Consider the following 20,670-nt stretch of genomic DNA (forward strand, 5'->3'; position numbering starts at 1 on the left):
TGCGTGTGTATCGAGCTGGCTTGCAGCAAGTATAGATTTTCCTTTGCCCAGCTTTGTTTTTGAGACTTATGCCCTCTCGTATGTTGTGTGCGTCGAGCAGGCAGAATTTGCGGCTTAGTCTCTGCTCGCCACGCCACGAATATTGGCAATATTTTGGTCTTATGCGCTGAACAATGAAAGGCAAACAAGTTTACAAAGCTTTCTGATTGCTGTCCTTAATGGCAAAGGCATTCTTTTCGAGCACAAGTTGCTTTTGCCCCTCCCTCTCTCTCTCTCTCTCTCTTATTCTCTTGAGGTCGAAAAACAGCCAAATGTGCAATCAGCCCCAGCAGGTTCTATTCCCAGCAGACTAATAATTCCAACAAGCAGTAGTGCAGAAACTTTTGCCAATTGAATAATGAACAAATGTTTTCCACTCTGCATTAAAGATGGAGTAGCATCCAACTGAGAATCAGGTACTCGTAAAAAACAACTTTATTGCCGCTGCAGCCAAAGATGTTTATATGCGTGAAGGTTGACTGGAAAATAGCAGAATAAATGGGAGAGAGAGACGGTGAAAATAAATGAAAGGAAAAAGGAAAATCTAAAATAAAACAACAAAAGCAGAAAACTAAAGGTGACTTCGTTTCATGGAATAATAAGACCACCAATCAAATTAGTCGAGTTATATTATAATTAACTTCCTTCATTTTCAAAATATAAAAACTTTTATTATAATTAATTATTTCCTATTCTAGACAATTCTAATCCATTTCTTTATAAACTCTTCAAAACAACCTGATTAATCGCTATCACTATTCGAGGATATAGCCGGCTCTTGCTCTTTGCTATTGTCATGATGATTGTTGTCATTGTCTTCATCATCATCTAAATCTTCCATGGGTTCTGTTTTGAGACGAGCTATAAGCTCCTTAGCAGGATTAAATATGCCATTGGTTTGCTGTGAGCAAATGATGCAACGCTGCGATTTTTTGTACTGAGCTAAAGCACACTTCTCACAGAAATAGTGCTTACACCTGAAATAGAAATAGATTAATTAGCATACCTATATTACAAGCGCATATATAAACACCTACTTGGTAACTACTGGATTGACAAAGCTCCCCCTGCATATGTAACATCTGAATGGTAAAGACTCCTCATCCGAGTGGATCTCGTATTTGGTATCATCCCCATCCGAATCGCATTCTCCCTTGCGCTGCGCCTCGTGATCCATTTCCAGTTGCCAGCCTGCTTTGTAGTCGCTGCGATCATGCAAAAACTTGCAACTGTCGCCAAATCCACAGTAGCCCGTCTCCTTGTAATCCTTGCAAATGTCTGGCTGATAGTCCCAACGGACAGTGGCACGCAGATGAGCCGGCGCCCGTATGGGTCCACTTCGTACCATGCCTGAACTGGCGTTGCCAGCTGCCGTGTCCTTCTTCTTATAGTACTGCGCATAATTATTGAGACCACGATAGATCTTGTCGTCTGCCTTTCCTTCAAGTTCTTCGTTGATTTTGACCGAGCGCACGTGGATTGCCTGGGCATCGCGATCCAGTTCGGTATCCACTTCATTTATGGAGGTTGCGCCCTGATCTTGCGGGCCGCTGGGTATGCCTTCGCGTTTCGATTTATATGCAACGAGCACTCCATTGGCCTCGCCAGCAGAGTCTGAATCGCTTTCTGAGACATTTCCAGCTGCGACGCCCGTTTCCGCCCTACGTTTCGCAGTTTTGGTGCTCTGAAAGTTGGGATTCGTGCGTTTTCGTCGATTTTCGGCACGAAGTAAAGCGCTGGTTTTACTATGTGACTCCTCGTCGCTATTTTTAGCTGTGAATTAATTATTTGCTCTTTAGAAATTTATTTCTCATTTATATTTGCGCCAATTCCGCTCTCACCTGAATCACTGCTGCTGCTGCTGCTGACTTTCTTTCGCCGCATGCCGGCGCTTCTGTTAACATTCCGCTTCTTAAAGCCAAAACTAGACGTACTGGGCGCCTCTTCAGACATTATATTACAGTAAATAGCAACTATTTGCAGTAAGTACTCCAATTACTGCCGGCTTATTTATGTTTAATGCTTTGCTATATTTTGGTGTTGCACATTATGACATTTCACAACACAGCCAAAGATAATTTGAGGGCTGCAAAAAATAATATGGAGCCACCCTGCAACCAGTATGCATCCCTCGTACCGGTGTAGAAAAAAGAATCATTGTTAGTTCATTTCTTATTCGTACCGAGAACAAACTTGCTTTTTCAAATCAATCAACAAAAGTAATTATTTTGTTTCACATAATTTACTATAGTTGTTTGATTGCAGAAGATGAAACTGGAACTTGTGTCGACCACAAAATGCTTCGAAGGCGAGCAACGTGTCTACAAACATCACTCCAACGTTCTGGAATGTGACATGACCTTTGGTGTCTTCTTGCCCCCAGCGGCAATTGAAGATAAGACCGAATGTCCAGTGCTATACTTTTTGAGCGGTTTGACGTGTACTCACGAGAACTTCGTGCAGAAGAGCGGCTTCCAACGAACGGCAGCCAAAGAAGGCCTCATTGTGGTAAATCCCGATACCTCTCCACGTGGAGTGGAGCTGCCCGGCCAGGACGATGCCTACGATTTCGGCAGTGGTGCCGGCTTCTATGTGGATGCCACTGAAGCACCATGGTCCAAGCACTACAAGATGTATAGCTACGTCACCCAAGAGCTCCCCGAATTGGTCAATGCCAATTTCTCGGTTTTGCCTGGCAAAAAAGGAATTTTCGGTCATAGCATGGGTGGCCACGGCGCCTTGATTTGCGCTCTTAAGAATCCCGGCTTGTATCAATCGGTGTCTGCATTTGCACCAATTGCCAACCCATCGGAATGTCCATGGGGCCAAAAGGCCTTCACTGGATACTTGGGTGCCAACCGGGATGACTGGGCGCAGTGGGATGCCACCAGCTTGGTCTCCAAGTACGCCAGCACACCTCAAGAGCTGTTCATAGATCAGGGATCGGCCGACAATTTTCTCGCTGGCCAGCAACTGCTGCCAGAAAAATTGCTAGCAGCAGCTGCCCCCAACGACCACATCCAGACCATATTCAAGCAACGAGATGGATACGACCACAGCTACTTCTATATAGCTACCTTTGTGGCCGAGCATATTGAATATCATGCCAAGTTGCTAAAGGCTTAAATGTGTCCCGAATTTCGTTTATAAAACAATGTGTGTTCACAAATACAGTCTGTATATAAATCCGCATACCTAAAACGAATCTTTTATTTCATTACGCAATGAAAACAACAAATTTCTTAATCACAAATATTGTGTAGTCATAGCTTTATTTGGGCTCAATAACAAATGCATAATAATGATGAAATCGTATCGATAATTCTTTCCAAAATCAACAAATAATAATTGAAGGTATACATACAAACATATGCCTTTAAGGAGTTATGATAGAAGTACGTACCGGTGTTCCAAGCCTCACTGTCCACTAAAATCAATGAAATCTCACATTGACTGTGTGATAACAAACATCTGAAACATTTCAGAATCCAAATAAATTAGTATAATTTTGTTACTATTGAAATTCGATAAAAACAATAAATAGAAAACAACGCCTGCTTGTATTTAATACAGTTGACGTCTGCAACTCTTCTCCTTCCGTTAGGGCTCAGCCGTGAAGGAAAATATTTTGTGGAAATCCGTTAGATTTCGAGTTTCGTCCTAAATTCTGGCCGCAACTGAAAAAGTGGCACAAAAAGATGATCATAGTCTCATTTGGAACTTTTGCTCTTTGCAGATCCTACGAAGAAACCCACCTTCAAATGAATCATTTGCGCGCTGGATGAATTATCCAACTCGCCTCCACACTCGCCTGAAAATGTGAAACAAATTTGAAACGTCGAAGCCAAAGGGCTGCTGCAGTGGGCTGTCGTTCTATCATAATCTCCACGGGCTATGCTAATAAAGTTTTAAGACTGTCAATGTGGAAAGAATTATATCGATTCACAAAAAGATCGCGCTCGAATACCTTAATCTAATTATGGTTAAAACTTCTTAGAATAGTAAATAAAAAAACACATTAAACTATAACTTATAGACTTGCAATACATTCGATGTCTGTGTCTGCGTTGCTGAACAAGAATTCGTCGTCTTGCAGCAGCTGCGTGGGCGGAGTGCGACTGGGACTCCACTCACAGTCCGGGGTGTAAAGGCCCACTTCCGCAAACTTATTGAAATAGCTATGTTCGTCAATGATGGCCAGTGGCTGGCTCTGCTGCAGGTCAAAGCTGCTCTGCTCCACGAATCGGGTGGAGCTCTCATCTTCGTAGGCTGGCGTGGGCTGATAATCTGTTAATAAATCGTCAATAAAATCATTCCATGAACTTGATGGTGTCTCGTTTACAAATTGCTCGGCGGCTACACTACCATTGTCGACGTTCAGGAAGCCTGCGTAAGAGTCTGTCTCCATGGGCGGCTCGTAGCTGCTGCTGCTCGAATATGCAGATATCAGGGAGCCCTCCGGCGAGGCGGCTCGGTTGTTCGGTGATGAAATACCCACATTTAATTGAGTGGCTACATTTTTGTTTTCTTTGTAGTTACCCAGTGTATCCTTCAGGAATTGGCACTCTCTTTCAAGCTTCTGAGTGCGCTTCAGTTGTTTTTTGAGCGCTTTCAGCAACGATCGGTTTGTCATTCGCGTTTCATTCAACTCCTTCTCGACTGCCTCCATGTGCGCCTTCTTCTTACGGCGATTCTCACGAGCGAGCAATGCATTTCTGTTGTATACGTTGGGATCTGGTCGCCTAGTTGGCAGCCGCGCCGTTCCAGACTTGCGCTTTCCGCTCTCCGCATTGACTTCTTTTGTTTCTCGAACCGAAGCTCGGCGCTCCGTTTGTCCCATTGATACGTACGAGTCGCTGTCGCTTTCGGAGCTGCTTTCATCAACGTTTGAGTTTATATCGCATTTGTATTGGGCGACCAATTTCATATATTCCTCCATTATTTTGAGTTTTATTGCAAGCAGGTAAAATGTTTACTAATATGTGCTCAATTTCACGTTAGATCCTTGACTTGTACTTTACCTTTTATAAATATTTTACTAGGGATTATAAATTTGTGATCAAGCTAAAAAAAAACTTTCTTTTCTGTTGTGAAACTGCAAACGTTTAATGCCAGAAATGACGCATTGAGTTTGTGAAAACTAGAGGTGTGACTAAACATCGCACATTTTATATCGATTCTAAGTAACGATAGTTCGATTTACTGATTCCTTGAATCTGTGATAATGGAATCGAGTTATTTGAATGGAATGCGCTCTTTTCGAATATTTTATAGTTACTTTATAAATATATCAGTTTTATTTGAAATATTTACTTCAGAGTTTATATACGCTTTTTAGGTTCAATGAACTACATACATACATGCACATGTATTAAAAACAACAAATTTGAAAAAATTATATATTATGAACAAGGAAATTTTGCTCAGTTATGATTTAATCCATATGGATATTATAAAGTTTAATGACTGGTCTGACATCACTGAATTCAAGCAGATCTTAATGACAATCAGAGCATTTTTGATAAACAATTCCATTAAATTCAACAATATGAAAGGCAGAGACTTGATTGTGGTGCGTAGAAACGTCACGTGAACTAGATCAAAGGGGCAGATTCCCGTTCATTGCACACATAAGAATGCAAATGTGTGTAAATTGGTTTGATCCAGAGTTGTAAATGTGGATCTGTAATTTGCATTTGACGTATTAAGATTCAAAGCACATTTACACAAATTAATGTATATGTCTTCTATTAATGCTGCTTTAGATAAGAGATGTTAAATGTACATATTAATATAATTTTAACTAATCGCCTTTTTTGCCATATTTGTTAAATTCGCTAATTTGATAATTGCCCACCTCTGTTGTAAGTGTCTGTTAGTAGATCTGTGGAGGGGGCAAGTGCCACCATAACCGCCTTAAACTAAATGACACCATCCCCTATTCCAATTCCCATTTGTTCTCATCGACCCAGGCACTGTCGTTGTCCCCGTCCATTGCCATTTTTACCTACTCATACAAATAACGATGCACTTCAAAGCTTGTCTACTTTTTAATACACTGTAATTTAAGTGTGGGATGAGTGATTCCGATCATCGCACATACACATAAATATGTATATTCATGTCTATCAGCCTGTGTGTGTGTGTGTCACCGGCTATTGTTCAACAGCTACGCTCTGAGCTGGACTTGTTGTATATAAAGGTGATAAATCCCACAGTCTCGAATTCAGTTCTATTCTAGCTCAACTCAAAGCCGGTTTGTGCCAAATTTTGCTTATTTTTTGCTCTAAAACTTTTGGAATACTGGAAATATAAAAATGCGTTTCGCTCTGTTTACCATTCTGGGTAAGTGACTATTTACTGCATAACGTCCACATCGGGACTTATGTATATGTAAGTATAATTTGTACATATGTATATCATAATTTGGTGACAGGCGTAAAAGTAAAAATCTATTATTTAAAAGCAGAAATTTTTTTTACAAGAGTTCGAACAGGTATGTATATACATACATACATATGTACATACACACATATGTATGTATATGTTTCCAGGCCAGCTAAACTTTACTGCACAAGAAAAATGTTAGATAAGAGTAGTACATTAAAAAATAATTAGAGAACTTGTATAGAAATGAAAAGCTTACAAGTGAAATAAAAACGATTTCAATAATCCTATGGCATTTCTATAGTATCCCACGTAATACTTGTACATTTTGCCTGCGATAATGAAATCTCTCAGTAAATATAAATATTGATCTATATATGGCAGTTCAGAGCAAACTGACCTAACCAATTCCCGAGATTAGCAAAAATAGGCAAGGTATACATGTATATGTATATTCAATACAGAGAACTCGGTCTAAAACGCAATATACTATTAAAAGTGTATTACGTATGTGTAATAATGTATTTTGCTTTATTGCCAATTAGCCCTGTGCCTCTTGGCATTCGTGCTCGCTAGCCCGGCCAAGGACTCGAAGAAGGTGGTCAATAGCTGTGCTCGCGCCTGCGGAGATGATTACGAGCCCGTTTGTGCCAAGGCCAAGAACGGCAGCAAGGAGCGTCTCTTAACTTTCGGCAGCTCCTGCGTCATGGCCAACTATAACTGCCAGCACGCTGACGATCGTGAGTTGATATTGATTGATTAATCTTAAATGGGATTGAACTAACAACTTTAATTTTCAGCATTCGAGGTCAAGTCAAAGGGCGAGTGCGGCGGCGGAGTTAGCGTACGTCTATCATAGGAATCGCGATAAACGAACCTTTGCAATTGAAACTGGAAAAAAAAGCAAATAATGTATATTAACAAGATCAATAAACGCATTTTATATTCAGATCGTTTAAACATTTAATTGATTATTAATTAAGCTTGAATTTTGCATAACTATAAGATTTAATTGGCTTCCATCCACACTGCAATCATATTGTCCATTCACAAAAAAAATTTAGATAAGTAGCCATCGTCCATCAGTATTAGCTACCCTCTAAGACAAACACATATTCCATGACCGTTCAGATGGGGTCCAGTCACTCCAAAGCGTACACACACACATATATTCACAGATCGTTCAATTAGGATCAGTTCCAGCGAGTCCTTATTGTTCAGTTCCTGAATCCCAAATCTCACAAACTGGAAACGAAGAACTCTACATAAGTATGAATTCAGTGAGCACTTATATAACTACTTACACAGCCACATTAATAATAATCTAAAACTCAATGCAAAATAACTGTATATCTGTATATCGTTTTTCTAATATTGATAACTCTTAATCGGTTATCATATCTACTATTTGTATGTAACTTGAGTATATGTATTTAATTCGTCTCGTTCTTCTGCTGCTTGACTTTGTAGTCGGCTAAGGCGGCTTTGATGGCATCCTCTGCCAGCATCGAGCAATGCAGCTTCACAGGCGGCAGACGCAGCTCCTTGGCAATATCTGTATTCTTTAGCTTGCCCGCCTCGTCGATGGACTTGCCCTTCACCCACTCCGTGGCCAACGAGCTGCTGGCGATGGCCGAACCGCAACCAAATGTCTTGAACTTGGCATCGATGATCTTGCCATTCTCATCGACTTTGATCTGCAGTTTCATAACATCTCCACAGGCGGGTGCTCCCACAAGTCCAGTGCCAACCCGTATATCCTTCTTGTCCAACGAGCCCACGTTGCGTGGGTTCTCGTAGTGCTCAACAACCTGTAATTAAAAGCGCAAACTTAGTTATCAGCACGTAATTTTTATCTTGCCGCGTGCAAATGAAAATGAAAACAAATGGTTAATGTGCTTATATACATATGTACATACATACATGCATATGCATGTGTGTGTGTATTTATAGTATAAAACATATTACGAAAGGGAATTCGTGCGGCAAAAATGTGTATTAAAACTTACATTTTCATGGTATAAAGCTATTGGCACGCTCTGCACCCGACGCAGCTGGGATTGCAAAAGACGAGAGGATTTCTTAATGAAGGACATATTTATTCCAAAAATTTACTTTCCACAAAGCAACAGAGTTCAAAATAATTGTGAAATTGCAGCACGAGCAGGAACAAAAACACAATGATTGCTGCGTAATTTATATCGAACCAGCTCAATGAACTGCTTACTATTGTAATCGAGAACGGTACCAAGCTTTAATCGTTCGTTCATGGTTTCTAGAACCAAAATATTTTTCCTTCTGTGTATGAGGTTAGTGGTATGAGTTTATGCGTCTGTATGTGCATACATACATATGTATGTAAATACGTACACAGGTTATTTGATATTAAATGATTTCTTGTTTGGCATCATTGCTTTTGTTTATGTTGAATTTTCAGTGTTGTTTACTTTAAATTTAGCAATCTGCACTGTTATCTCCACCTCTCCATAGGTGAAATTAATTACAAATTGAAATATTAGTTAAACATATAATTTATTGATTGAGCTTAAATAAGACATTGTTTCACAAAGAATTTTGTAATGTTTCGTTTATTATAGCATTATTATTATATTTTCATTGTTATCGCCATCTCCATATCTTCGGCATTGACTTATTTAAATATACAAAAAAAATGTGTTATAAAAATGTTTAATTCTCTCTTCTTATTTTTACCGGTTTTGTTGTTGGTTAGCTTTGCTTTGTTTTGCGTTGTTTGTGGGACAAAGGATGAACTGCCCATCCCTAAAAAAAAGAAAAAAGTTGGCTGATACGCCTCCCTTTCCACCGGCAGCCAGCACGCAAGGAGATTTAAGAGCACGCAGAACTTGCGCTGCTTCAGTCTTCGACAGCATATTTCTGCGTCCATTCGCGTGCATTGCGTATGGCCTCGGCCTCGTTCACCTTCCAGAGCTCCGCCACATCGTTGGCCAAGGGATCGTCGGGATTGGGCGCGCTGAGTAGCGCCTGAATGGACAATAGTATGGTACGGATTTGCAAAGCCGGACTCCATTTGTCTTTTAGCACATCCAAACAAATGCGACCAAGGCGATCGATATTGGGATGGTAGATCTTTGTAATGAAACGCACCTTGGGCGCCGACATGGGATAGTCCTCGGGCAGGAAAAGCTCCAATTTGAACACGCCGCCTTCAAAGGGCGAATCGTTGGGACCGGCGACAACTACATGGAAATACCGTGCATTGTTTTCATCGGGAATCGCATTGATCCCGGGCACCGGCTCCTGCATCAAGCGCTGCGTCTCCTTGATGATGCGACGTGGCAGACTGGACATGTTTTGACCTTATTTTATTCTTTTTTGTTAGTCCAAGTTGTTGCTGTCGTTTCTGTTGTTAAGAACGACAAGAAGATATTCGCCTTTTGATACGTGCGTTCAGCGAATGAGTAACTTTTTTGCACCTGTCTAACTAAGAATTTTTAATGCGAGCATAGGAGTATTACGATGTTCCGCTATAAAACAATGATTTATAAGTTTGATCGAGCGTTGTATAAAAGCAAACTTTCCTGTGTGCCTAAAAGGTGAACAGAAATCTAGTTCCGAAAATGGAATGAACTTGCACAACAGCTGGCCAAGCAGTGTTGGAAAGTATTAACCAAAATCAGCATTGCCTACACGTTTCAATCCCATTCATTGGAATGAACGTGTATTAAGTGACGGCCCTGATGTCGAACTACCAGCAAAAGTAGCAACAATAGCCTGACAATCACTCCTAGCTGACACCCACAACGAATTGTTGAATATTCCAGAGTTTAACAAATTGTTTCCAACACGATGACGTCACGCAAACGGAGCGGCAGCGGTTCCACAAAACGTCCAAAAGAAAAGGTTTGCACGAATATGATACATCGAACGTCTTTGATATTTTCATTTTTTATTTAGGTTGTTTACATTTATGAATTGCTCTGCCGCGGAGAGGATCCCAGCGCTGATAGCCCAGAGTTCTGGAACGAGTTCTTTCTGCTGCAGCCCAATTTCGAGTCGCTGGAGGACCAAATCAGCAAACTAAACAACGAACAGCTGCAAGTGGTTAAACCGAATCTGAATACGCTTTTCCAGAAATGCATCGAAATGCTGGACACCTCAAGGGGTAAGAGCTGTAATACTTAAATGAAGATATCTATTAACACCTCCTTAACTACTGTAGAGGATCATCCCAAACGTCTGTGCAACAGTCTCCAGACATTATGCTCACTCTTCTATGGCATATTCAGAAAGTGCAATACGGATGCCAGCTCGAACATATTGAACGAGATCTTTGGCCACGAGACTATGGATGAATGGCTGAAGCTGCTAATGCAATACTGCAATCGCATTCTGCTTGGCGACGTCACAGAGAACGCTCGGTTCATGTGCCTTAAACTATTGCTGGTGCTGGTGACTGGCACGGATGTTGGACAGAATGTGCTCTTCGAGTACCTCATGATGCACAGCCTGTTCGATGCGTTTGTACGCCTGCTAAGCGACCCCACGTTTCGCGCCCAGCATGGCCACGATATTGTTATACTGCTTACCATCCTGGTGAACTATCGCAAGCACGAGGCAACCAATCCGTATGTGGTGCAGCTCTCCATTTTGGCCGACGAGCTCGCATTGAATGGGTAAATAATCAGTTAATGCTCTGCTCGCTGAAAACTATCAGAGTGTGCGCGATAAGGAATGTTTGGTATAATGACCCTTTATCTATTTTTTTGTAGATATGGACAAATGATCTCACAGTCGCTGATTGATTTTTGCCGCCAGTACATTCAGAGTTTAAACAACGTGCAATCCTCTTCGTGGTTCTCGTCGCTGTCAAGCATGGTTGGCAACATGTTTGTCTCAGACGAGGGATGTGAGCGTGTGCAGCAGATCAAGGCTAACAATGGCCTATTGCTCGCCCTCTATGAGGCAGTGCATCTCAACCGCAATTTCATCACAACGCTGGCTCATCCACAGACGGAGTCGAGTGCACCGCCATCGCCGAGCAACACATTGAGTCTGACGCAGCCAACGCCTGATCTGGCCAATGCACCCATTATAGACATGACTCAATATCCGACAAATCTGCTCGTGGCCGTTTTTCAATATTGGTAACTCAAGCCTTAATATCAGTTAAGCGATCCCCGCTAATTCTTTTGGTATGCTCTTTCAGTTCGATTGTGATGCAAGATAACAAAAACGAATCGAGCATTGCCAACCTGAAGCTTTGCTTTCTGATACTCACCTGCATATCGGAGGATCAGTATGCCAACTCAATGATGCACGACAGCAACTTAACTTTTAAGGTGATGCTGCATCGCGCTCAAATGCGCCATCGCAAGCTAAATGTGGATCGCGTAGGCAAATCGCAGCCTCTGGCTGCCACATTACTCGATTTGCTGGTGGAGTTCATTGTCTCGCATTTAATGAAGAAATTCCCCATGGAGCTGTATTTGCTCTGCATTGGAGTCATTCATCGCATTCTATGTTATCAGAAACGTTGCCGCGTTCGTCTGAATTATCCCTGGAAGGAGCTGTGGTCGGCCTTGATTGGCCTGTTGCGCTTTCTGGTCAATCAGGAGCAGACGCTGGTCAAAAAGTGCAATATATTCCACTTGTCGCTGCAGGTGGTCAACATATTCAATTTGTTCATTACATACGGCGACACATTCCTGGCCACAACGAACAGCTACGACGAACTCTATTATGAGCTGAATCGTGAGGAGAAAGTCTTTACGGAAATCCATGCCATGGGTAGGTCAAGAAAGGTCAATGTCTTAAACGCAGCTATATCTAATATTATTTCTAGTTTTACGCTACACAACAATGCCGGAGTGTGAGTACAAGGACGATGTTATCAAACTCTTGAATGCTCTTGTGAATATACTCGCCATTGTTAAGCACTTTCAAAACAAAATTAAGGAATGGCTGGCCGAGCAGGGCTTGTCCACGCCGACAGAGGAACAAATACTTGATGTCGTTCGCAAGAACTATGACCTTACTTTAAAGCTGCAGGACTCGCTCGATCAGTACGAGCGATATGCTGAGGCACCGCTGCACAGCAGTTTCTTTCAGGCCATGGTGCGCGATGTAGTCAATGATACGCGCAAACATATCTATGGATACGTTAAGGAGGCTGTGTCCGTTATACCCGAGCAGGATGTGCTGCTGACAACGGCTGTAACCGCATCAACGCCAACAACAACGCCATCCACGTAGGAGCCCATAGACTCCAAGACTGTTAAAATTGTTTCCTGGCGTTTAGTTATGTAATTGTAAAACCTAATTATTCAATCTCTGGAAGCATAAACTCTATGTAATCTATAAGATTAAAAGTGCTTTTGCGAGCTTTTGTTAATTTTCGTTGTCGAGCAGTGCACTTATACATAAATTTATACATTTTTACATAGAGATATATACAAATAATACATAATAAATAAACCTATATATGCATGTATGTATATATATTGGAAGAATATATACGTACATATATGCCTACGCTACTATTTATCATTATAAATGTATTTAAAATATATTTCCCATATTTGTCTACATTTTCAAACAGCGCATTTTACATTTAGTTAACTAAGCAAATCCTTTGTGTTTTAAGGGTGTATAAAAAATGGTAGGAAATACAAAATATTAGTTTAAAATAATACAAATAATACTTACATGGCAGACATTTTATAATTAAATTTTTGTTATGAAGCAATGAAAATATTTTAAAACAATTTATTGTTTATATTTGCTGTGGCTGCTTTATTTATTCCCAAGCTTCAAAGTGTTTTTATTTCTTTTGCATACAAAAAGTCATTTTGGGTACATAGTATATATATTTATATATATATTCATTTTGTTGGCTATATAGGCATTTTCTTAGTCTAAGCGTAGTTACGCGATTTATAAAAGAATTTCTTTTGTATACAACATTTGCAATGCGCTAAAGCGGATCGTGGGTAAAAAACAATTCGCAAATTACATAGAATAAAATATCAAAATTCGATTACAATAATGCAATGTTTGTAAAATACAATAATAGGGTAAATAAATTTCATTAAAATATACATTGTTTTTTATCAAACTATAGCTAATTTTTTATACAGATTTCTTCGTTTTAATTTTTTTTTAAATATATTATTTGATTAAATTTAGCTCGTTTGCTTATATTATTTATACGACACTTGGCTCAGAAGCATTCGATCACTTAAAGGCACAATTAACAAATAGAATTTCAATTAAATTAATCTTTTTCTAATCAATGCCTAAGTTTCGTTTATTTGTTGCGCGCTTGTCTTGGAATTGTGGCTTAAATGTAATTCAGATGATTTTATTTACAATTGAGAATATTGTATATGATTATAGAGCGGTCCATTCAATGCGTATATTTGCATGTGGATCTGTTAATGAGGATACGTAATGTGCTATAACTAACTGTCTAGAAGTGGTCCACCTTGACGGACACTGTGTGGGCAGCCGCGTTGCTGGGCAAATCAATATTATCCCATTCGGTATGTAGATTCTTCTCGCTGTCCGTCGCCTTCAGCGCCAGTCCCAATGATGCAGTGCGTCCGGCACAGTGGGGTATATTAAGCGTCACGGGCACCAGAAATTCAAGGCCCTGCGGCCCGCACATGACGAGTGGCGATAGCATCGTTTCACCTACGGGGAATATTAGACATTGATTAACACTTATCTCATCTGTATATGCCATAAAGCCGATTGCAGGTAGATGCTTGTGTTGGTGTGTGTAATTGCTTTTGAGAAGCAGCAAAATAATAAGACAGATTTGTGTTTTCTAAGTGTTAAAGAGAAATATAGTGAAGGGTGTAGCATAACATTTATATATAGGAGGGGAGGAAATTGATAGATTTAGGATAAATACTTGTAGATTTTATAAAAAGGGGTTAACAAAAATTAGATGGTGCATAAATATCAGCATATTCGTGCATTATTTGTATGTTTTTTAATTGCCTAAAATATAACTTTTATATTTTTGATAATATTCAAAATATTTATCGAGTGAAGCAATGAATATGCAGAATGTTTAGACGAGAAATGTGTGTTAAAAAGTTAGTGCACTTCACATATATATTAAACATTTATAAAAATACCTATTCAGCAATTAGTACAAACAAATTACACATAAGTAAGAGTTAGTGCAAGCAACTACAGAGTTAGTTTTACGTACATATATAAAATGATATACATTCAATAGTTATATAGCTACAGTAACAATACAACAGAAAACTTCCAGAACTCATATGATATGGTATGATGAGTTTTGGAAGTGAATAAAAGCCCGAAATATTTTTGCATATAGTAATTATTATAAAATAAATAAATGATTTGCAAGCAAAATACGAAAACAAATAAATCAAAAAATGAAAGAATAATAGAAACTTGTGAATTTGCTTTAGTATATAGTTGTTGCTGGTTGTAGCTGTAGTTGCTGTTGTTGTTGTTGCTGTTCTTGCTTATTGCTGTTGCTGTTGCTGTAGTTGCAATAGGTGGTAGTGGAGGAGGTACAACACAATACGAACAATACGAGCAATACGAGAGTGTAGGAAAAGCTAGTGGACCAACCATTTTCCATGTCGAGCGGCGGTCCGCCTACGGCCTGTCCCATGCGGGGATCGCTGACCGTGAAGTAGATCTCTTGACGCACGCCGGCGGGAATGGCGCCCGGCGGTATCTGGAGCGAGACATGCCACAGCTTGTCGGCCAGCGTGCCACCGCTGCTATCGAAGAAGCCGCGCGTGGTGCTCGGCTCGCGCGGCACACTGGGAAATGGACCCGCATTGCCATTGCCATTGGCTGGCACTGGACCCGCAATCGGGAGCGACATGCTGCTGCTGAATGGCGTGCTGGTGGCATTTGGAGGTCCCACCGGGAGACTGGCCTGCGAGGTGTACTGCGTCTCAATGGAGGTGCAGCTGTCGGCTCTGGGCGAACTGGGCGGCGGTGCTGTTCTCTTCAAGATGTTGGAAATGTGGAAGGGCGCACGCAGAGCACGCGGCGAGGCGGCACCGATGGCAGCGGAGTCCGTCGCCTGGGGCAGCGGGGTCACCTGATCGGCGGCTTCGAACACATCATCCGACATGTTCTGCTGCGTCTCGCTGGCCAACATGCCCTCGTTGTGCTGGTTGCTCTCAATGGCCGTGGGTTGCTCTGTGGGCTCTGCTGAGGAATCTTCCTCATTTGCCTCTTCATCCGCATCGATTTCGTCTTGCACCAGTGGCGCTTGACCCGCTCCAGCAGTCAATGTATTCTCAATGACCGTGTCCGAGGACTTCTGCAGGTCCGAGCGACTCAACGTGCTGTCCGGCGCCTCCTCGGGCTGTGCATTGATCTCCACCTGCACCTGCTCCGTCTTACACTCCTTCTCCTTCTTCTCGTCCGTTTCGTTCTCGCGGGATTGCATAATGCTCTCCTCGCGCGTCTCGTAGATGGGCGCCGGCCGTCCCACATCCCGCTTGCTCACATAGATGGGCTCAGCCATGCTGTCCAATGCCTCGCGCCGCGTCTGATAGATCTGCTCTCGCAGCTGACTGCGCGTTGCCTCCCGCCTCGAGTGGTAGTTGCCATCGCCGGAACGCTCGGAGCGATCGTCGCTGCGCTCGGACTGGCTGCTGCTCTGCGCACTCAACTCTCGTTCCATGTCCCGCTTGCCCTGAATAATCCGCTCCTGCATCTCTCGCTTCGACTGATACAGATGATTGCGCTGCATTTCGCGCTGCATTTCCCGTCGTGACTGATACATGGGCTCCGCTGGCTCCTCGCCCTGCTCATTGGCGGCGCCCGGGTAGAAGCGACGTCGTGTCATGACCTCTGAGTTGGGCGCCCGCCGCTGCTCGGGCATCATGTATGCGCCCTGGCGGGTCTGGTAAATGTCGTGCGCCTGTTGCTGCTCGTAGCCGTTGCCGGGATGCTGCGGCATGTGGCGTCGGCCGGATGCTGCTGCACCACCGCGGTCTGCCGTTGTGGTGCTGTGCCGGCGCACAATGCGTCGTCCGCTCCGTCCGCCGACTGCAGCGGCCTCTGCCTGGCGCCGCTCCAGGTCGATGCAGGCGCGATTCGCATACAGATCGTACTGTTCATAACTGCCGTAGCCGTTGTCCGGCGGCTGCTGCTGCTGATGCGGCATGCGATGCACTGGGCCGGCAATATTGCCATAGATATCCTCACTCTCCAGGTTCTGGTACGTGCTGTTCATCATCTCCTGCTGCGGATAGTGCGCGCGATAGTACGGATCGCCTGGTGGTGGCAGTGGTGGCCGCTCCTCAAAGCCCGCCGGATAAGTGGGATACTCGTCCGGATAGTAGGGCCGCTGTACGCCACGCTCCAGCATCGATTGCTGTCGTCGCAGTCCCTTCGGCTTGCGCTCCGGCTCCACCATGCTGTTCATGCGACGCAGCGGGCGCGTCGTCTTGATCAGCGCATTCTTCAGCGCTGCCAGCGGACTCTTCAGCACCGACTTCTTCTTCTTGTGCGGCGGCAGGGGCGGCGGCTGCGCCAGTTCCATGCCCTGATCGTCGTAGTAGGGCTGCATTTCATGGCCTCTGTAGCCACGACTGCCTGTACCGTAGTGGCTGTAGTAGTTGGGATCTTGGGCATGCGGTGGCCGCTCATTGGGATATCGAGGAGCGGATCGGGAGCGCTGCATATGATGCGGATACGGCTGGGCGTGCGAGTGTGGGTGACCCGGTGGTGCTGGTGGCGGCATAGCATAATAATCCTCATAGCGCGCATCGTACGGCTCCATTTCGCTAGAGTTTTTGAATGTTTTTTTTATGGAGGTTAGCAGAAAGTTTTTGTTTATATAGGGATAAACCTGTTTATGGAAATTAAGGAATGGATCTTCAAATAAAGAGGATCGCTTTCGAGGTGGCCCATTAAGCATTTGCCTTCGGTTTATAAGCCAGCATTTCTACAATTGTTTCTAAGAATGTTCCGAATGCCCTGCAAATTCGCGACTTTCGCGACTTTCTGCAAATCTTTCGCAAAAAACACACACAAGCGCATATCAAGAGGTTCATAAATATATACTTAAATAAGTAAAATAAATACTTATTAGATTTTGCAAAATAACCAAATTTGTAGATATATGAACAAAATGTAACCATTTACCATGTTTATGTAGTCAACTCAAGCAACGTTTATGAGAGTACTAAAAGTCAATTAGTAGTTAGTTTTTTTTTTTTTTTTTTTTTTTCTTTGAGCTTAATCATTATTTAAAGTATTATTTAATTAATTGAACCCAAAACCTTCTTGAAAGTCTATAGAAAATAGTTCAGAATGGAGAAATACTCGCAGCATGAGTATAAATTATGATAAAGTGTATGTAAAGAGAGAAAATGTCTAGCATAAGATAGTGGATACTACGTAGAACTGTATTTGGTAAAAAGTTAACCCGAAAAATGTTTTATTTTCGTTATTTTTTTTTTAATGTATTTTTTTTTTTTTTTTTTTTTTTTTTTTTTTTTGTTTTACTTTTTCGATTTTCAAGTTGCTTTTTGAATCAGCAAAAGTGATTAAATCTTGGAATTTTTGGTTAATAATTTTGGTTATTGCAAAATACAATAATTATTTATTCATCTCTAGTTCAAATCGAATAAGAATTTATCTTTCGGATTTATGCGAGTTTTTTGTGCGTTTTGTGAAAAATTGCGAATTATTTTTATAATTTTCTTTTAACTTTTTCTTTTAAACGTAATGACCAGCAACCGCATGATTATGAATATATATTGGCAGTATGAGAGCTTTGACTGACGGATTGATTGATTGATTGTGGTAACAATTGTAAATTACAAAATGACATATAACAAAAATAAAAACATTTTTCGTTAACAGAAATGTGGAGCCGTTGAACAGTGTACAGAGTACGGAGTACAAGTTGTGTAAAGTTTTATATTGGACTAGATCTCAAGGAATGTCCACACTCATACACACACATACACACACATTCAAACATACACTCACACACCAAACTGGCTTTAGAAATTCTCAATCTGTTTTGTGATTCAGTTTCTTTTCGGGTTGGGTTGGGTTGGGAATATTCAATGTAGTTGGACACACACGGCATCTGCACTTACCTCATGTTGTGATGGTGCCCCACAGCGGCGCCAATCTGTGGCTTACGATACAATTCGAAGGCGGAGCCTCGCTGCTCCCGACTGCCAGCCAAATCGAGTGCATGACGTTCAGGTGTGTGCGGTGGAATATTACCTGCGGCCATAAACAAATTCCAAATTAGTTGTGGAAATTTACAAATAAACTATGTAAGACATACACGATATTATTATAGTAAATGTAAAATAAATAATAATAATGTTATTATATTATATTATTATATTATCCTGACTTTAAAAAAATGTTTAAAATGTTCCACAAATAGAATACAAATAAAGAGAGATATTTTGCCTACGAATATGGAGTCACAAAATTTAGTTATTTAAAATTAAATTATTTATTAGACATCAGAGTTGATATACAATTAAAATTAACTGAAAATTAAGCAATGGCTAATGAAGCTTCTGGCATTATTTTTAAATATTTGTATATTGGAAAAAAATTATTATTATTGTTATTATATTAATTGTTATCCTGGATTAAAGAAAAAGTGAATAATATGTTTCTCAAATAGATTAATAATAGAGATACTTTATTTAAAAATATGGAGAAATTTAACTATTTATTAGAGATTAGAATTAATATAAATTTAAAACTAACAGAATTGAGCAATAGCAATAGTTTTTTATTTAAAATATTTGTATATTGAAAGTGTTTTAAATTCCCATCTGATTTTCTATAGCTTATATATAGTTACATGTAATTTCTAGGTATTCCTTAAATATGCTTCCACTCACCTATTGGCGGTGGCATGCCGCGATGTGGCGCTATGTAGGGCCCGGTACCGCTGCCTCCATTGTAGTGGTGACTGTTGCCATTGTAGCCATTAGCTTGATTATATTGCTGTGCCTGCTGCGGTTGCTGCTGCGGCTGCGGAGGCGGTGCCTGGCCGTAGGTGCCATTGTTGGCACCGTAGGCGGGCTGGCCCTGGTGCGGTGAGCCGGGCGCCGGCGTCTGTTGGCCATAATGGTGGTGCGAAGGCGTGGGCGGATAGTAGAAGCCGTTGGGCGAGCGCGGTGAGCCAGAGTCCTGCAATGCAAAGAAAATTTAGTAATTGCAACAGCACTAAAATCATGGGCTAGTGGGCTACTTACGCCATTCTCCCAGGGCGTGGTGCCACCGCTGCCACTGCTGCCGCCGCTCTGCACGGGTGGTCGGTAGTTCTTGGGCTTCGGCGGTGGCACCGGCTTGAAGGGTCCGCTGCCATTGCTGCTGGGCGTGGCACTGCCATTCAGCTGGCCGCCATTGTTGGCATTCGTGGGCTGAACAACGCCGTGTGGATTTTTTGGAAGCTTGCTGTAGTCGGCGGCCGAAACGGAATTGTTCCGACTGCGTTTGTGGTGCAGTGGTTGTGGGTGGTGATGGCATATGGTATTTTGCACATAAAGTTCAAGTGTGTATGTGTATGTGTATATGTGTGGTTTAGCATATAAACAAATTGCATGAAACGTGTGGATGGGCACAAACAGAAGCGAGAAAGAGAAAAAATTTGACATAATTATAGGACGTGTGATAAACTATGAAGATTATACAATATATAAAGATAGATATATGCAGATAGATATTTTATGATATTCACTAAAACACAATACAATTCGATTATTTTTGTAATACTCATTTCGTTTATTGCACAATAGACATTTGAATTTGTGGAAGATTGTCTATATACACAGTGGGAAATGAGGGATGAAAGGATTTCGCAATAGACTATGAATAGAAATATAAAAGAAAATTGAAAGGCAATCGACAATATCTAGGCTTTCATTGAAAGCCCCGATACTGTGAGTATATAATGGAAACTCTATGTGGACATTGACTGTGGCGATGCAATAATTCGTTGAAATAAATTTCGTTGTGGGGCTCTCTAGACGAGCGTATCGTAGGCTGAGACAATTGGCAACATGGGCGACATTTTCAGGCGTGGCGCTGCAATGGGTCTACGACTCCAGGGCCCCAGGCCCGTGGCAGGTGCATCCATGGCGCCGAGACGCGCCAGGCTGCTGATCTGCAGGGCCGTGGGCGTCTGAATGCGATGCGATGTGTATTTGAAATGCAATTGATGTGCATGGGGATTGGGCAGATGGTATCCTCTACACGGAC

General features: G+C 41.8%; 8 protein-coding genes across 19 annotated transcripts in view; 3 read left to right on the forward strand and 5 right to left on the reverse strand.

Annotated features, from left to right (window-relative positions):
• Positions 1 to 688: 688 nt before the first annotated feature.
• LOC6574045 (E3 ubiquitin-protein ligase RNF113A) lies at positions 689 to 2,111 on the reverse strand. Its single transcript, XM_002000067.4, has 3 exons — positions 1,881 to 2,111; positions 1,077 to 1,812; positions 689 to 1,016 (listed from the first exon to the last, which is right to left on the reverse strand). The coding sequence occupies exons 1-3, from the start codon at positions 1,990 to 1,992 to the stop codon at positions 782 to 784; spliced, it is 1,083 nt and encodes a 360-aa protein (XP_002000103.1). The 5' UTR covers positions 1,993 to 2,111; the 3' UTR covers positions 689 to 781.
• Positions 2,112 to 2,170: 59 nt separating this feature from the next.
• Positions 2,171 to 3,240, forward strand: LOC6574046 (S-formylglutathione hydrolase). Its single transcript, XM_032729438.2, has 2 exons — positions 2,171 to 2,258; positions 2,305 to 3,240. The coding sequence occupies exon 2, from the start codon at positions 2,308 to 2,310 to the stop codon at positions 3,163 to 3,165; it is 858 nt and encodes a 285-aa protein (XP_032585329.2). The 5' UTR covers positions 2,171 to 2,258; positions 2,305 to 2,307; the 3' UTR covers positions 3,166 to 3,240.
• A 37-nt stretch (positions 3,241 to 3,277) lies between these two features.
• Positions 3,278 to 5,179, reverse strand: LOC6574047. 3 transcript variants are annotated; one of them, XR_001449579.3, is made up of 3 exons: positions 4,405 to 5,179; positions 3,795 to 4,326; positions 3,278 to 3,716 (listed from the first exon to the last, which is right to left on the reverse strand). XR_001449579.3 is itself a non-coding variant. In XM_015167243.3 (3 exons), the coding sequence occupies exons 2-3, from the start codon at positions 4,964 to 4,966 to the stop codon at positions 4,070 to 4,072; spliced, it is 819 nt and encodes a 272-aa protein (XP_015022729.2). In that variant the 5' UTR covers positions 4,967 to 4,972; positions 5,061 to 5,177; the 3' UTR covers positions 3,278 to 4,069. The 3 variants fall into 3 exon arrangements, 2 of the variants coding, with proteins under 2 accessions (XP_015022729.2, XP_002000105.3); XM_015167243.3 differs by having other exon boundaries at positions 3,278 to 4,326; positions 4,405 to 4,972; positions 5,061 to 5,177; XM_002000069.4 differs by having other exon boundaries at positions 3,278 to 4,326.
• A 1,071-nt stretch (positions 5,180 to 6,250) lies between these two features.
• On the forward strand, positions 6,251 to 7,377 carry LOC6574048 (vasotab). The gene is made up of 3 exons (XM_002000070.4): positions 6,251 to 6,384; positions 6,972 to 7,166; positions 7,227 to 7,377. The coding sequence occupies exons 1-3, from the start codon at positions 6,357 to 6,359 to the stop codon at positions 7,283 to 7,285; spliced, it is 282 nt and encodes a 93-aa protein (XP_002000106.1). The 5' UTR covers positions 6,251 to 6,356; the 3' UTR covers positions 7,286 to 7,377.
• LOC6574049 (iron-sulfur cluster assembly scaffold protein IscU) lies at positions 7,365 to 8,641 on the reverse strand. The gene is made up of 3 exons (XM_002000071.3): positions 8,436 to 8,641; positions 7,731 to 8,237; positions 7,365 to 7,671 (listed from the first exon to the last, which is right to left on the reverse strand). Exons 1-2 carry the CDS (start codon positions 8,520 to 8,522, stop codon positions 7,860 to 7,862), a joined length of 465 nt encoding a protein of 154 aa, XP_002000107.1. The 5' UTR covers positions 8,523 to 8,641; the 3' UTR covers positions 7,365 to 7,671; positions 7,731 to 7,859.
• A 482-nt stretch (positions 8,642 to 9,123) lies between these two features.
• LOC6574050 (ubiquitin-conjugating enzyme E2 N) lies at positions 9,124 to 10,004 on the reverse strand. The gene has a single exon (XM_002000072.4). It carries the CDS (start codon positions 9,754 to 9,756, stop codon positions 9,301 to 9,303), a length of 456 nt encoding a protein of 151 aa, XP_002000108.1. The 5' UTR covers positions 9,757 to 10,004; the 3' UTR covers positions 9,124 to 9,300.
• Positions 10,005 to 10,106: 102 nt separating this feature from the next.
• LOC6574051 (armadillo-like helical domain-containing protein 3) lies at positions 10,107 to 12,800 on the forward strand. Its single transcript, XM_002000073.4, has 6 exons — positions 10,107 to 10,308; positions 10,363 to 10,570; positions 10,628 to 11,081; positions 11,178 to 11,552; positions 11,615 to 12,195; positions 12,251 to 12,800. The coding sequence occupies exons 1-6, from the start codon at positions 10,255 to 10,257 to the stop codon at positions 12,658 to 12,660; spliced, it is 2,082 nt and encodes a 693-aa protein (XP_002000109.1). The 5' UTR covers positions 10,107 to 10,254; the 3' UTR covers positions 12,661 to 12,800.
• A 372-nt stretch (positions 12,801 to 13,172) lies between these two features.
• The window catches only part of LOC6574054 (tight junction protein ZO-1), a 116,315-nt gene continuing 108,817 nt past the window's right edge, over positions 13,173 to 20,670 (reverse strand). For 6 of the 10 annotated variants that reach the window (XM_044008268.1, XM_044008267.1, XM_044008269.1 and 3 more), the window contains 5 exons: positions 19,665 to 19,899; positions 19,308 to 19,599; positions 18,534 to 18,666; positions 15,025 to 17,207; positions 13,173 to 14,100 (listed from right to left, as the gene is read on the reverse strand). In XM_044008268.1, the coding sequence (XP_043864203.1) occupies positions 13,877 to 14,100; positions 15,025 to 17,207; positions 18,534 to 18,666; positions 19,308 to 19,599; positions 19,665 to 19,899 (3,067 nt within the window). In that variant the 3' untranslated portion in view covers positions 13,173 to 13,876. Of the gene's footprint in view, positions 14,101 to 15,024; positions 17,208 to 18,529; positions 18,667 to 19,307; positions 19,600 to 19,664; positions 19,900 to 20,169; positions 20,661 to 20,670 lie in introns of those variants that run through there. The other 4 variants (XM_044008274.1, XM_044008277.1, XM_044008273.1 and 1 more) reach the window with 3 other exon arrangements.

The sequence above is a fragment of the Drosophila mojavensis genome, unplaced genomic scaffold (genome assembly GCF_018153725.1).
Source record: "Drosophila mojavensis isolate 15081-1352.22 unplaced genomic scaffold, ASM1815372v1 contig_277, whole genome shotgun sequence".
In the NCBI taxonomy this organism is placed as follows: domain Eukaryota; kingdom Metazoa; phylum Arthropoda; class Insecta; order Diptera; family Drosophilidae; genus Drosophila; species Drosophila mojavensis.

Coding starts and splice junctions, on each gene's coding strand:
- LOC6574047 (XM_002000069.4), bottom strand. CDS start 4,978: ATGGAGGAATATATGAAATTGGTCGCCCAATACAAATGCGATATAAAC. Junction 4,327..4,404: donor CTTCCTGAACGTCGACAATG/GTAGTGTAGCCG, acceptor ATTTATTAACAG/ATTATCAGCCCACGCCAGCC.
- LOC6574049 (XM_002000071.3), bottom strand. CDS start 8,522: ATGTCCTTCATTAAGAAATCCTCTCGTCTTTTGCAATCCCAGCTGCGT. Junction 8,238..8,435: donor TAGCTTTATACCATGAAAAT/GTAAGTTTTAAT, acceptor TTTTAATTACAG/GTTGTTGAGCACTACGAGAA.
- LOC6574046 (XM_032729438.2), top strand. CDS start 2,308: ATGAAACTGGAACTTGTGTCGACCACAAAATGCTTCGAAGGCGAGCAA.
- LOC6574051 (XM_002000073.4), top strand. CDS start 10,255: ATGACGTCACGCAAACGGAGCGGCAGCGGTTCCACAAAACGTCCAAAA. Junction 10,571..10,627: donor AATGCTGGACACCTCAAGGG/GTAAGAGCTGTA, acceptor TAACTACTGTAG/AGGATCATCCCAAACGTCTG. Junction 11,082..11,177: donor GACGAGCTCGCATTGAATGG/GTAAATAATCAG, acceptor ATTTTTTTGTAG/ATATGGACAAATGATCTCAC.
- LOC6574048 (XM_002000070.4), top strand. CDS start 6,357: ATGCGTTTCGCTCTGTTTACCATTCTGG. Junction 6,385..6,971: donor CGCTCTGTTTACCATTCTGG/GTAAGTGACTAT, acceptor ATTGCCAATTAG/CCCTGTGCCTCTTGGCATTC. Junction 7,167..7,226: donor CTGCCAGCACGCTGACGATC/GTGAGTTGATAT, acceptor TTTAATTTTCAG/CATTCGAGGTCAAGTCAAAG.
- LOC6574050 (XM_002000072.4), bottom strand. CDS start 9,756: ATGTCCAGTCTGCCACGTCGCATCATCAAGGAGACGCAGCGCTTGATG.
- LOC6574045 (XM_002000067.4), bottom strand. CDS start 1,992: ATGTCTGAAGAGGCGCCCAGTACGTCTAGTTTTGGCTTTAAGAAGCGG. Junction 1,813..1,880: donor CAGCAGCAGCAGTGATTCAG/GTGAGAGCGGAA, acceptor ATTAATTCACAG/CTAAAAATAGCGACGAGGAG. Junction 1,017..1,076: donor GTCAATCCAGTAGTTACCAA/GTAGGTGTTTAT, acceptor TTTCTATTTCAG/GTGTAAGCACTATTTCTGTG.